Source organism: Saccopteryx bilineata, chromosome 4, assembly GCF_036850765.1.
Source record: "Saccopteryx bilineata isolate mSacBil1 chromosome 4, mSacBil1_pri_phased_curated, whole genome shotgun sequence".
NCBI lineage: Eukaryota > Metazoa > Chordata > Mammalia > Chiroptera > Emballonuridae > Saccopteryx > Saccopteryx bilineata.
In genome coordinates this window covers 109824716-109838539 of record NC_089493.1, presented here as the reverse complement: position 1 = coordinate 109838539, position 13824 = coordinate 109824716, and the positions used below count along the sequence as shown (strand labels likewise).

Here is a 13824-nt window from a genome sequence, read left to right as displayed (position 1 = left end):
CATTGTCTCCATACTGCTCATCCCCTCCATCAGTGTGGATAATCCAGAATTGGATACATCTATTAACATGTTGAAAGTGGTGATAGTTATTACATGACATTAATTTCACTAATTCCACCAGGGATGTTTTCTTTGCCAACAATCTTCCCTTTAAGGTATGTTGTTATGCATACAATTTTGTTTACTTTTGGGTTTTCCTAATTTTAAAAGCATGGATTTAGGACTGATTGTTCACATTGGGGAAAAGAAGTCCCTAATAATTCTGGCTTGAAGGGTAGCTAAACAGCAATTTACTCTATTTCACATTCCCAGAGATGATCTTTCTGGTTTTGCCCTCTCTCCTGCAGCGACCATCCACTATGAGTTATGCAAGACACATCATTAAGAAAGAAGGCTTGGGACTTCGGGGCCTCAACAAAGGGTTTACAGCAACTTTGGGACGTCATGGAGTTTTCAACATGGTTTATTTTGGCTTCTACCATAATGTCAAAAACATTATTCCCATTAATAAGGTAACTACTTAATAGATTAAAATCTTGGAGTAAAAAAAATCCTATCAATGTTGATAGCTACATGTGTAGAGTGTTTATTACGTTTTGATCACTGTGCCTGAGCATTTACGTCAGTTAAGTACTTTGATTTAGCCTTATTCATTTAGTTTTGTTATCCTGTTTTGAATTTGGAAAGTGAGGCTTAAAAAATCAAGAAATTTGCTCAAGGTCACACAGTAAATAGCAAAGCAAAGACTTGAACCCAAGTCTGATACCAATTACATACCTGAATGTCTGATTATACCTGAATGCTTCCCATTCATCACTAATGGGAATTTCTAGAAACTATGATGTTACTTAATTTTTATCTCAAAACCATAACTTTCTCAGAAAGTTTAAATTTTTGTATTCTAAATAAATTCTGAGCTCATGGGGGAAACCGTCCGCCTAAAATTTAAATCTCATTTTGGTATTTATTTTTAAATTTGCCTAAGTTAATGAGGACAAGTAGTAAACGAGCTTTTCTGGGATCATTTGATTTTGAAGCAAAATAATAATAATCATTATTTTGTTAATGGAAACTTATGGGTGTCAGCAGCCCTTTAACTTCTAGGAGATAAAAGAAGCACCTGATATGCTTTAAAATGAGCATCCTTAAGCTTTCTCACGAGCTTTCTCTGCCATCATATTGCTTGCTAGTGATGAAAATTGCATTCCGGGAAGCAGTAGTTGGGGAAACATTTTTCACATGCAGGCAGTTTCCCACAGGGGTTCAGTTCTTCGTTTTGCTTAGTACAAAAGTATCGAAGGACTTTTTTTTTTTTTTTTTGCATTTTTCTGAAGCTGGAAATAGGGAGAGACAGTCAGACAGACTCCCGCATGCGCCCGACCGGGATCCACCCGGCCCGCCCACCAGGGGGCGATGCTCTGCCCACCAGGGGGTGATGCTCTGCCCCTCCTGGGTGTCGCCATGTTGCGACCAGAGCCACTCTAGTACCTGAGGCAGAGGCCACAGAGCCATCCCCAGCGCCGGGGCCATCTTTGCTCCAATGGAGCCTTGGCTGCGGGAGGGGAAGAGAGAGACAGAGAGGAAGGCGCGGCGGAGGGGTGGAGAAGCAGATGGGCGCTTCTCCTGTGTGCCCTGGCCGGGAATCGAACCCAGGTCCTCGAAGGACTTTTTATAAGTCAAAAAATGTTTTGAATGTGGCTATTGCCAGACTATTCAGTAAAATTATTTATACCGATCTCTGCCCAGCTATTCCCCATATTCGAGGCCAGAACTTATCTCAAGTATCAGAATGGCTGAAGCCAGAGTAAGTCCTGCCTTAACAGACCGTTAACATCACCTCACTCACTAGTCAGAGTTGTTAACCAGATTTCACTGTATTTGGAAGGCTCACTGAGCAGAAGCTTATGTTCTGTTGGTCTGAAATCTAGGACTGACCACAAGTTATGTAGATGCTCCCACTGACTGACAAACCTTACTCTGGCAGTCTACAAAGCTCTTCTCCTGTCAAGTTCATGAAGCAGAGAAACGGACTGCAGTAAACACTTGGGTCCCAGGTGACGTGAGAGACTCCAACTCTTAATATAGTAAGACCCTTTTCAGCTGGGATGGGGTTAGACAATGTGAGGCCCAGGACAAAATGAAAATGCAAGGCCCCTTGTTCAAAAATTAAGAATTTCAAGAGGGCAATGGTAGAACAATAGACCAAGCATCGAGCTCTTCAAAATGACTGGGCAGGTCACACCCCCTTGAAGCTGACTTTGGCTTTCAGACTCGCAGATGAGCAATCCATACAACCTGGGTGAAGTGTCTGGGCCTCCCTTTCTCCAGTTACCCAAAGGCTTGAGTCAGAGAGAAATTACACACAATGCAATGACTTGTATAAATAATTTATGTATATTATATAGGTATCATACAGGTTGTGGCAAATGTAAGTTTACAGTTGTTCATATGGAAACGAATACAATAAGTAATAGATAATATAAGAATAAACTATTTCACAACTGTACACCTATTTTTCCCCACCCTGTATATTTCATTACATATATTTGTGCATGTATATTATTTATGCATATATTATAATATAATTAACTTGGTTATATTGAAGAAAGAAATTCAAGAAGATCATTAAGGTTTATATATGGTCATATATTGTTAATACTTAAAAATAGGCTCAAGTGCAAACCTCATCCTACAATTAACCAATGCACATAACTTATTCAGTGTTGTACATTATTAAAAAGGTAAAAACAGGAGCTTAAATACTCATTTTTTAAACAACTTCATAGTATCCTGAAACTATGGAAAGAGCTCTCTTATTTTGCCAGTTCACAAGGATGAGATCATACTGGCTCATATAGGCCACACTTACCTTGACTGAAGAGCACTGAGAAGCCAACAAAATGTTGTAAGCAGAAGGGTGAACCTGACCGCTCTGGCTGCAGCGTAGAAAGTGGTGGAGCTGGCTGGTGAGAGGAAGGCAGGGGGCAAGACGGAAATGATTTCAATGAGAAATGCTGGGGTATTGGACAATAAGAAATGGACAGATTGGAGAAATCTTTAGAAAGCAAAATCTGTAGGATGTGGTGATGGAGTCTGCAGGTATATTGAGAACAGGGGTGGTGGTTAGGGGGGATGCCAAGGTTTTTGGCTTGAACAACTGAAAGGATAATGGTGTCAGTCACTGCGAAAGAAAACCTTTGAATGAGAAAAAAAGTTTATGGGAGAATATTATAGGCTTCGCCTGGAAACTGAGTTTAACCACATTTGGAACGAACTCCAAAGTGCAGATGTTGAATATTGATTGTGGGTCCTGGAGTTTGAGAGGAGAGATCGGAATTGGAGATACAAACACTTCGAAGTCATTTGTGTGCCTGAGCGAGTGCACTTTTACAGGAGTAATGGTCTTAAATCCTCACTTCCCTGCTCTGAGTTTCAGCATTTGTTTGTTTTTGATCTGCAAATTAAGAAGCTAAGATTGTTTTTTCTACCCGACAAAATTGTTTTGAGGGTCGAAATCAATAATATGTGACGTTGTTTGTGAATTTTAAGGTGCCATAGAAGTGTTCATTGTGATGGTGTTAATGGCAGGGATGAGGTAAGGAGGAGAGGTGAGTTGCTGGTAGGAACCGTTAGCACGCAGAATTGCATGAAGAATTTTTCCCCAGGACTGTTTCTTTTGCATGTAAATTAACACTGCATTTTTTCTTCCCTAGAACAAAGTCATTGATTTTATGTGTTCTGTAATCTAAGCCTGATTCAAAACCGGGAAACCAGTATTCTTTAAATTTAAACCATAATAAATCAATCCTTTGAGAAGAGGAAGGTATGATAATCATTAAAACATGTTGAAGAACGTCATCAAGTTGTTAACCATGAGGAGGAGGTGCTGTTCCTTGAGATCTTTATTCCATCTTTGCTGTCAGCTGTCTCCAGCCATACGCTTTGGAGAGTTTGTTTACAGGGTTATTGTTCCAATTCCCTCACCCAGCAATTGGTCATTTAGTCTTTCCAAGGAAATTTGAAATTTCAACAACCCTGAGTGGTATGGGATAATTCTAGATTTTTGTTTAATTTAATATAGTTTTAAATATATAAATCATCTTGCAGTGTTTTCTGTTTTTGAAGTATTTGATTTTACAAGAAATTGTCCACAAAGATTATCTTGGGAGAGTGAAAATTGGGAGTCGTGTGTGCACATGCGCGCACATGTTTGTATGATATTTGTATGTGGGGTGGGGACAGGAGAAAGCAAGCAGCAGTGGAGGGAAAGTAATTTTTCTTTATACCATTTTGAGCTGTTGGAAGTTTCTGTAATAAGCATGTAATAAATCAGTGAAAAATTTAATAGAATCTCATAAAATAGAGTACCTAGTTAACTTTTTTACATTTTACTGAACTCTAGGGCTATGCGTACAGAGGTGAAATAAGAACTTGAAACAGTAAGCCCAGATAACAGGTCCGATATCCACCCCTGGAGTTTTTAACTTTAACTCTTCAGATTGGTGATCTCTCATAGATACATTTTTCAAGTTATTACAGAAATATGTCGAACTTCTGTGCCACTTCATACCATTAAAACCATTTTTATAGCTCCCTGATTTTGCCCAATGATGTCGTTTTCAGATAAGAAAACCAAATGGGAAGTGAAGGCCCAGAGCTGGAAGTTCCTGAGGTAACTTAGCTGAGGTCAGATAGTGGTGGGGCAGGGGGCGGAGGGGGGGGCCAGAGGCCAGAACTCTTCCCACTGAACCATGTCATACCTCAACTCTACATTTTGCCCATAATTTGTCACACATAGTTATCTCTTTTTTTTTTTTTTTTTTTTTTTTTTTTTTTTGCATTTTTCCGAAGCTGGAAACGGGGAGGCAGTCAGACAGACTCCCGCATGCACCCGACCGGGATCCACCCGGCATGCCCACCAGGGGGCGATGCTCTGCCCATCTGGGGCATTGCTCTGTTGCAACCAGAGCCATTCTAGTGCCTGAGGCACAGGCCATAGAGCCATTTTCAGTGCCCGGGCCATCTTTGCTCCAATGGAGCCTCGGCTGCAGGAGGGGAAGAGAGAGACAGAGAGGAAGGAGAGGGGGAGGGGCGGAGAAGCAGATGGGTGCTTCTCCTGTGTTCCCTGGCCGGGAATCGAACCCAGGACTCCTGCACGCCAGGCCGACACTCTACCACTGAGCCAACCAGCCAGGGCCATAGTTATCTCTTAAAATGGGTTACTAACATTTCAATAAGTGAAATAGTTAGACTATCTAGTAATATAACCAAATTTCTCTTGTGCCTCATTCAGATCTGTAACCTGAAGTTCCCTTTTCACTTCCTTAGTCTATAATCCATGAAAACACACAGAATTAGAAGACACAGCACTGGAAAACCTGGAAATTAACAGCTTGAAAATGGTGACCTGTGTTATATTCTCTCAGCCTTATTCTAGGATCTGGCTGTTCCTGCTGAAGGGTGAATAAGTGGCCATGGAATTCATTTAATGGAGGCATTCATTTACATCTTGCAGTAAATGGAATGAAATGTCAGCATGAGGAATTATCCCTCACCCTGGCTGGGTAGCTCATTTAGTTGGAGCTTCATCCAGATATGCCAAGGTTGTGGGTTCAATCCCCAGTCAGGGCACATACAAGAATCAACCAAGAAATGCATAAATAAGTGAAACAACAAACTGATATTTTTCTGTGTCTTTCTCTTCCTCTTCTTCTTGCTCTCTAAAATTAATAAATAAAAGTTAGAAGAAAGAATGATCCCACTTCTCTAGAAAGAGGCCATCACTTCTCGAAGTAAAGCCCATTAGAAACAGATAGTGAATGACTTAAATGCTGGCATCATTTTCAGATATACATTGGTGTAAGTTTTCATTTGAAAAAACACTTTCTTTAATTCCCCTTCCAAGGTGGGGATGTTCAGAGCATAATATTTGTGACGTTAACACAAAAATAAGATTAAAATGTAGCATGTCTTTAATATCTCTGTAACCTCTGTATCTAGTTCTATATTTACTGTTTTTCATAGGTGTCCATAAGTATAATAATAATAATAATAATAATAATAATAATGGTAGAAATCACTATTTTAAGCTCAAGACCGTCAAGAGTATTTATTGTGCTTTTAGTTTGCGTCTTAATTAAGCATGCTTGTAGGTTATTGTGCCAAAACAATAGAATTTTTGGGTTGCATTTTGCTATAATATAAATTACTTGTGTGGGTTAGAAATATTCTAGGAGAAGCATTTCTTATAAGTTTAATCTTTCATGCATGTTTTTCTTCCCTTCAGATTTTACATATTGATTTTAGAGAGGAGAGGGGGGGAGGGAGAGGGAGGGGAAGAGGGAGATGGGGGGAGAGAGGGAGAGAGTGGCAGTGGCCCAATCTTTAATACTTAATAAACCATTTAGACCTGTTCCTGTGGTCATTTTACCACAGGCAGTATTAAGTCAAACATATCTACTTCATTTTCTTCAGCAATAATACCCATAAAAGACTGCCTTTTAAAAATGCAAATGCTTTTCTTTTTCTTTTGATTTTTAATATTTTTTTTGTTTTGGAAATTCTATAGAAAACCTGAGGGTGGTGCCAAGCACACTTCAGTTTATCAGAAGGAATGTGGAAATATGTTAGTTTCCTAATTTAGAGCTATATCCTTCCCTAAGGTGAGCACTAAGCTAAATGAAAAACACATCTTATGGAGCCACTATGGAGAACAGTATGGTGTTTCCTCAAAAAATTAAAAATGGGCCTGACCAGGTAGTGGCGCAGTGGAGAGCATCAGACTGGGATGCTGAAGACTCAGGTTCGAGACCCAAAGGTCGCCAGCTTGAGCACGGGCTCATCTGGTTTGAGCAAGGCTCACCAGCTTGAGCCCAAAGTTGCTGGTTCAAGCAAGGGGTCACTCGGTCTGCTGTAGCCCCCCAGCCAAGGCACATATGAGAACATAATCAATGAACAATTAGGAAGAATTGATGATTCTCATCTCTCTCCCTTCCTGTTGCCTGTCTGTCTCTGTCCCTCTCTCTGACTCTGTCTCTGTCACACACAAAAAAAAAATTAAAAATGGAACTGCCTTTTGACCCAGCTATCCCACTTTTAGGAATATACCCTAAGAACACCAAAATCACTGATTCAAAAGGAGATATGCACCCCCATGTTTATTGCAGCATTGTTTACAATAGCCAAGATCTGGAAACAGCCCAAGTGTTTGTCAGTAGGTGAGTGGATTAAAAAGCACTGGTACATATACACAATGGAATACTATGGGGCCATGAAAAAGAACAAAATCTTACCTTTTGCTACAGCATGGATGGACCTGGAGATCATTATGCTGAGTAAGATAAACCAGGTAGAAAAAGGCAAATATCATATTATCTCACTTATATGTGGAATCTGATAACAAAGTGAATTGAGGAACAGAATAGAGGCAGAGGTGGGGTCACAGGGAGCAGAGGAACAGCTGTCAGAGGGAAGGGGGATGAGGGGATGGGATCAGAGAAGGTGAAGGGATTAGTGACATTATATATACATAGCACATAGATACAGATAACAGGACAGCATATCCCAGAGGGAAGGGGGGAGGGGTTTGGGGGGAGGAGGAAATGGAGTATAATGGGGGACGTGGCAGTGAGGGGTGAGGGTGTTATACTAAGTGGAACACTTGAATCCATGTAAACACAATAAATTAAAATTAATAAAATTTAAAAAATAAATGAAAAACACATCTTTGGGTGAGTGGAGACCATAGACAGAGTTGTTTGTATTTTGAAAAGAAGATTCTCACCCTAGTCAGATAGCTCAGTTGGTTAGAGCATCATCCCATAGAACAGAGGTTGCCAGTTCCATCCTCAGTCAGGGCACGTACAGGAACAGATTAATGTTCCTCTCCTCTCTCTCTCTCTCTCTCTCCCTCTCTTCTTTTCTCTCTAAATTAATGAATAAAGAAATTTTTTTAAAAAAAGAAGAATCTCAGTAGAATTAGATCATAGTAGGATTTAATTTATGACCATTTATTTCTCTGATTCTCTCTTACTCGATCATTGGTCTTACCAATCATCCGGGAATTGGCAGGATTAGAGCATTAAAGTTCATTAAGAACAGCTCTCCTTTCTGGTGACCAGCAGGATAGAACTGCTAGTGTATATTATCTATAAAATTCTAGGATATTTGACAAGATTCTGCAGTAAAAAGCAGAATCTTTCATTGGCAGTTTCCACAGACTCCCAGTGTGTGCTGGGAAGGACGAATAGGGGAAGGCAGAGTGAAAGTGAGCAGGGGTTCAGATATTTTATTTCTTTTTTTATTTAATTTTTTATTAATTTTAGTTTATTGTGTTAACATGGATTCAAGTGTCCCACTCAATATAACACCCTCACCCCACCCCTTTGTCCCCTATTACTCCCCCTTTGTCCCCTCCCCCTAACTCCCTCCCCCTTCCCCTCTGGGATATGCTGTCCTGTATCTGTATCTATGTGTTACGTATATATAATTTCACTAATCTCTTCATCTTCTCTGATTCCATCCCCTCATCCCTCTTCTCTCTGACAGCTGTCCCTCTGCTCCCTGTGACCCCACCTCTGCCTCTATTCCATTCATCAGTTCACTGTGTTCATTAGATTCCACATATAAGTGAGATCATATGATTTTTTCTGCCTGGTTTATCTCATTTAACATAATAGTTTCCAGGTCCATCCATGCCATCACAAAAGGTAAGATTTCCTTCTTTTTCACAGCTGCATAGTATTCCATTGTATCTATCTATATATATATATATCTATAGATATAAATATAGATATAGATATATAGATATGTACCGCCACTTTTTAATCCACTCGTCCACTGATGGACACTTGGGCTGTTTCCTGATCTTGGCTATTGTAAACAATGCTGCAGTAAACATGGGGGTGCATTTCTTCTTTTGAATCAGTGATTTTGTATTCCTAGGATATATTCCTAAAAGTAGGATAGCTGGGTCAAAAGGTAGTTCCATTTTAAATTTTTTGAGGAATCTCTATACTGTTCTCCACAGTGGCTGCACCAGTCTGCATTCCACCAGCAGTGCAGGAGGGTTCCCTTTTCTTCACACCCTCGCCAGCACTTATTGTGTGTTGATTTGTTAATGAGCGCCATTCTGACAGGTGTGAGATGTTATCTCACTGTGGTTTTAATTTGCATTTCTCTGATCATTAATGACGTTGAACATTTTTTCATAGGCATGTTGGCCATCTGTATGTCCTCTTTGGAGAAGTATCTATCCAGGTCCTTTGCCCAATTTTTTTTATACATTCCTTTTTATTTTTTATTTAATTTATTCATTTTAGAGAGGAGAGAGAGAAGGAGAGAGACAGAGAGAAAGAAGGGGGGAGGAGCTGGAAGCATCAACTCCCATATGTGCCTTGACCAGGCAAGCCCGGGGTTTCGAACCAGCGACCTCAGCATTTCCAGGTCGATGCTTTACCCACTGTGCCACCACAGGTCAGGCCCTTTGCCCATTTTTTAATTGGATTGTTTACCTTCTTGGTGCTGAGTTTTAGAAGTTCTTTATAAATTTTGGTTAATACCCCCTTATCAGATGTATTGGCAAATATGTTCTCCTTTGTGTGGGTTGTCTTTTTATTTTGTTCATGGTGTCTTAAGATACTTTCTTAAATAAATTTCAGGCCAAAATTTTCCAGGCAGCTACCACTCAAGTGGATGGAAATGAGGTGCAAGCAGCTTTAGGTTCTCAGTTGGTTCCTTCTATTCATTCATTCCACAAGTATTCATGGCACATGTACTATGTGCCAGGCACCATCTCACTAAGTGTCAGCACTGCTTCTACCTTATTGGGTTTACAGTCTAAGATAGGAGACAGATAATACACAATTCATTACACAGGAAACTAAATCATCAAAATCATGTTAAGTGCCGTGAAATACAACTATCAAGCTGTGGGAATTCATAACCAAGTATCCTAATCTAAACCCATGGTGGGGCAGGGCAATGTTTAGGCTGGGATTCACGTATGAGAACTAGCCAGGCTAAGAAGAGAATGAACAGAGGTGTGATTTTCCAGGGGCAGAAAGAGGCTTGGGGAGCTGGGAGAAGACAAGGAATGAGGGTAACTGGTGTACGGTGAGCCATGGGGGAAAGGAGGCAGTGGCGGCTACAGAGGGCGACTGGGCCAGAATGTTTTAGGCAAGTCACAGTAAAGCAGTTGACTCCCGTTTAACAGATTAAAATTAAGGGTCATGTCAAACAAACATATCACATAAATGGAACTAAACGGGCTTGGGAAAGTTTCATTTATAGAAGAAGTCTAGAAGTAGAATTCTCATGAAATACACTTTGTTTAAAGACTTCTTGATCATCTGTCTACCTCCATATCAAAGTATCTCAGTGTTTCTACTCTGAATTTCCAGCCTTTAGAATTTTGTTTTGGGAATGTGGATGGCTAATTTTCCTTGGGGCCAGTGCCTTTATTGAGGCAAGGAATAGATAAAGCACACCAAACAGAAAACTCTGACAGGATTCCCAAGGAAATATTTTAATACTTTCCTGCATTTTGTATAGTACTCAGTGGCACAGCTGACTCTCAGAATTTATTACCTACCCATATAATAAATAAATAAATATAATATAATATTAATAAGAGATGTGTGTGTGTGTGTGTGTGTGTGTGTGAAATAGGTGACAATTTTTAGGCTTAAGCCCAACCCATTTTTGCATTGTATGCATTTTATAATTTGGGTTAAGCAATTAAGACCTTTAAAATCATTTTACATTTCATAACACTTTACAGAACATATAGTTTAGGTGGGGAAAGGAATTTTCATGGCTATTTCCTGAATGGCCACATTCAGATGCTGAGCTTTCAACGAGACTTTGGTTTTATTCTAAAGCCCAGAGCTCTGCAAGGATAGGATCTTGGGAATATTCCACATTCCTTAAAGATTGCTTATCAATTCAACCATCTTATTTTAGTTAGTGACCTTCTGTGGAATGAAGAGCTAGCATTTCTCCCAAATTATCTCACATGAAGGAAAAACAAATACAGTAATAGATTCTCCTGATAGCTATGAAGTGGAAATGAATGAGGTTTTTTTTTTTTAAGCATCAAAAGCAGGTATTTTCATTAGTAGACAAAAAAAAAAAAAATGATACCTTGGCATCAGGGGAAAATGCTTTTGTCAACATTTATGAACAGAAACCAAAAGAGAACCAGGATTAGAGAAAATGAAAGGTACATAGTGAGAGCTGACCACTCATAGTTGCCTTGTACCCACTAATACTTACAATATCTAAAATGCAAATTTCTTCCTTAAAAAAAAGCAGTTCACTTTCAGTCAAGCTGCCTCCTTGTTCAGTTATCAGAAGACAACTATGATTTAACCCACTAAGTCATTTTTATGATGACCACTGTCATCTGTGGGGCAGGCAACGATGAGGGGCTACTATTTGGCTTATGGGTGTTACTAGGTGCTTAACCAATGTGTATATTTATGTCCTTTGTAGTTGCTTCTGAGACCTTGGTCCTTTGTGTAGTAAGTATGTCTTTATAAAGGAGCGTAAAGAATCTATTAAACACCTACAATGTGCCAGGCCCAGTATTCATACAAAGATGGGTATGGCATGACTCAGCCCTGTGAGAGGCTTTAAAGGGTCCTCACAAAGAGCGTCACAGAGTTTGGTGCCCCTCTCTAATAAATCCTGGCAAAGATTGAAACCAGGCAATATATGCCAGAGCCCATGCCTGTAATCATTGTACCGTAATTCCTTTACTCTATGGCAGGGGTCGGGAACCTTTTTGCCTAGAGAGCCATGAACACCACAAATTTTAAAATGTAATTCCATGAAAGCCATACAATAACCCGTGTACGTTACGCATTATCCAATAAAAATTTGGTGTTGTCCCGGAGAACAGCTGTGATTGGCTCCAGCCACCCGCAACCATGAACATGAGTGGTAGGAAATGAATGGATTGTAATACATGAGAATATTTTGTATTTTTAACATTATTATTTTTTTATTAAAGATTTGTCTGCGAGTCAGATGCAGCCATCAAAAGAGCCACATCTGGCTCGCAAGCCATAGGTTCCTGACCCTGCTCTATGGGTATGTGAACCTTTGAGTCTTTCCTTCTTCAGAATATATTCACAGTTCCTCAACCCCTCTTCAAAAATGACATGGCTTCTGGTTTTCTCTGCAATTTGTTTCTCCCACAATAAGTGCATCAGATTTGTCAATGTCAGTATTATAACTAAATACAATACTACAGTTGTAAGTCGATCAATTCAGAGTACACTAGGTTCAACCCTTCCTGTGATCTGAACACATGCCTTTCTTAATATAGCCAAAGATAGGACAGAGATGAACTCTTGGAGGATTTGTCAGAGTCTTGGAGAGAGTTACAATGGGTGCTATTTTACATCAAGATGTATAAATCTTTATGGTTAATTAAAATCCCTGTTACATGAACAGCAGTCAAGATTTTCTCATCCTGAACTTCTACAGTTTGTGTTTATTCTGATTAAATTTAACCCTGTGGGTCTAGTCCAGTGCTAGAGCCTGTGATGGATATTTCTAGTTAATGTTCAGTCCCTCATCTGTCCTTCTAGCTTCCCTTCCCAGCCTGTGTCATCAGCAGATCCGACGAGCAAGCCTTCTACTTCTTAACTCAGGTTTATCTGGCCCCTCTTTCACAGAATCATTTCATTTAGCCAGAAGATGGTTCTCCTGCTATATTCCTCTCCATCCTCTGTTCAGCGTTTTATTCATTCGCTGTCTTATTAATCAAGATAACAAGGGAGTCTTGTTCAAGTGGTTTTTTGAAACCAAGGGCAATTCAAAAGGAAACAAAACTTTCAAGAATGCGTTACTAGAATGGGTTTTCTAAAGTTTCTTCATTTGTCACAAACTTCATGCTTGTATCACCTCTTGCTTATAGCCTTGAGGAGATGAAGGACCACATCCTGACCAGCCCAAACTGTTGATGGCGATACACTACAAAGGTGATAGAATGGATTTAAGTATAGAATTGATGTGTTCTGTGAGCACAAACTGACTGTTCATAATATTATGAAAATAACTGTGAAAGAACCTATTAAAATTGGTTTGTGCCACATGTTTATATATAATCTAATTGCTGAGCAATAGATTAATTAAAATGTTCAGTTCTTTTTGAATCATCCTGCTATGGTCATGAAATTCTTGTCCTCAAACAATTAACTCACCCCCTCAGGGAAGAGGGACTGCAAAAAAGTGTTATGAAACCCTGACAATGATGTGACTCCTTGTGGGACCACCATATTGTCTTTAATTTTCTTATCCAAAGCATTTTATGGCAATCTGTTCTAGTCACTTCTGGATGATAATTTTAGCTCTTCACATGGCAATGCTATTTGAGCGATTTTTGACAAGCGACTCTAAATCTACTTTAATTTCATCCAAGGCCCCTCCTAAATAGAGCATATTTCTCTCCATGAGCCCCCCTCAAGGTTGCCTGAGTTACCAGGGTACACTGACTTCAAGTTAGGTCTTTGGGAACTCTGTAAAAATGACACAAAGCTGAAATAGAGAGGATTTCAGATTTGGTGTGGTACCAGGAAAACTTAAAGGGTGAGTGAATTGTGGAGAGCAAAGGAAATGTGATTTGGACTTACAGGAGGTAGGGAGACTCAAAGACTGTATGTTAATGTGTGTATTCATGCTGAGTTTCTTTAAATGAACTCAGCTCAGTCTTGCCTTGTTGGGAGCATCAGGCTTCCTGGCCTATCTCCATCATGGCCCTGTCCTCACTAGCTAACAATTCTTACTTCCCCCATCTTCTTTAACCCCCTCTTTCTG

At 39.7% G+C, this 13824-nt stretch overlaps 1 protein-coding gene across 5 annotated transcripts in view; it reads left to right on the top strand.

The window, feature by feature from the left end:
• The window catches only part of SLC25A21 (solute carrier family 25 member 21), a 567550-nt gene that overhangs the window by 535398 nt on the left and 18328 nt on the right, over nt 1–13824 (top strand). For all 5 annotated transcript variants that reach the window (XM_066277783.1, XM_066277782.1, XM_066277787.1 and 2 more), the window contains one exon: nt 348–512. In XM_066277783.1, coding sequence (XP_066133880.1) covers nt 348–512 — 165 coding nt within the window. The remainder of the gene's footprint in view (nt 1–347; nt 513–13824) is intronic.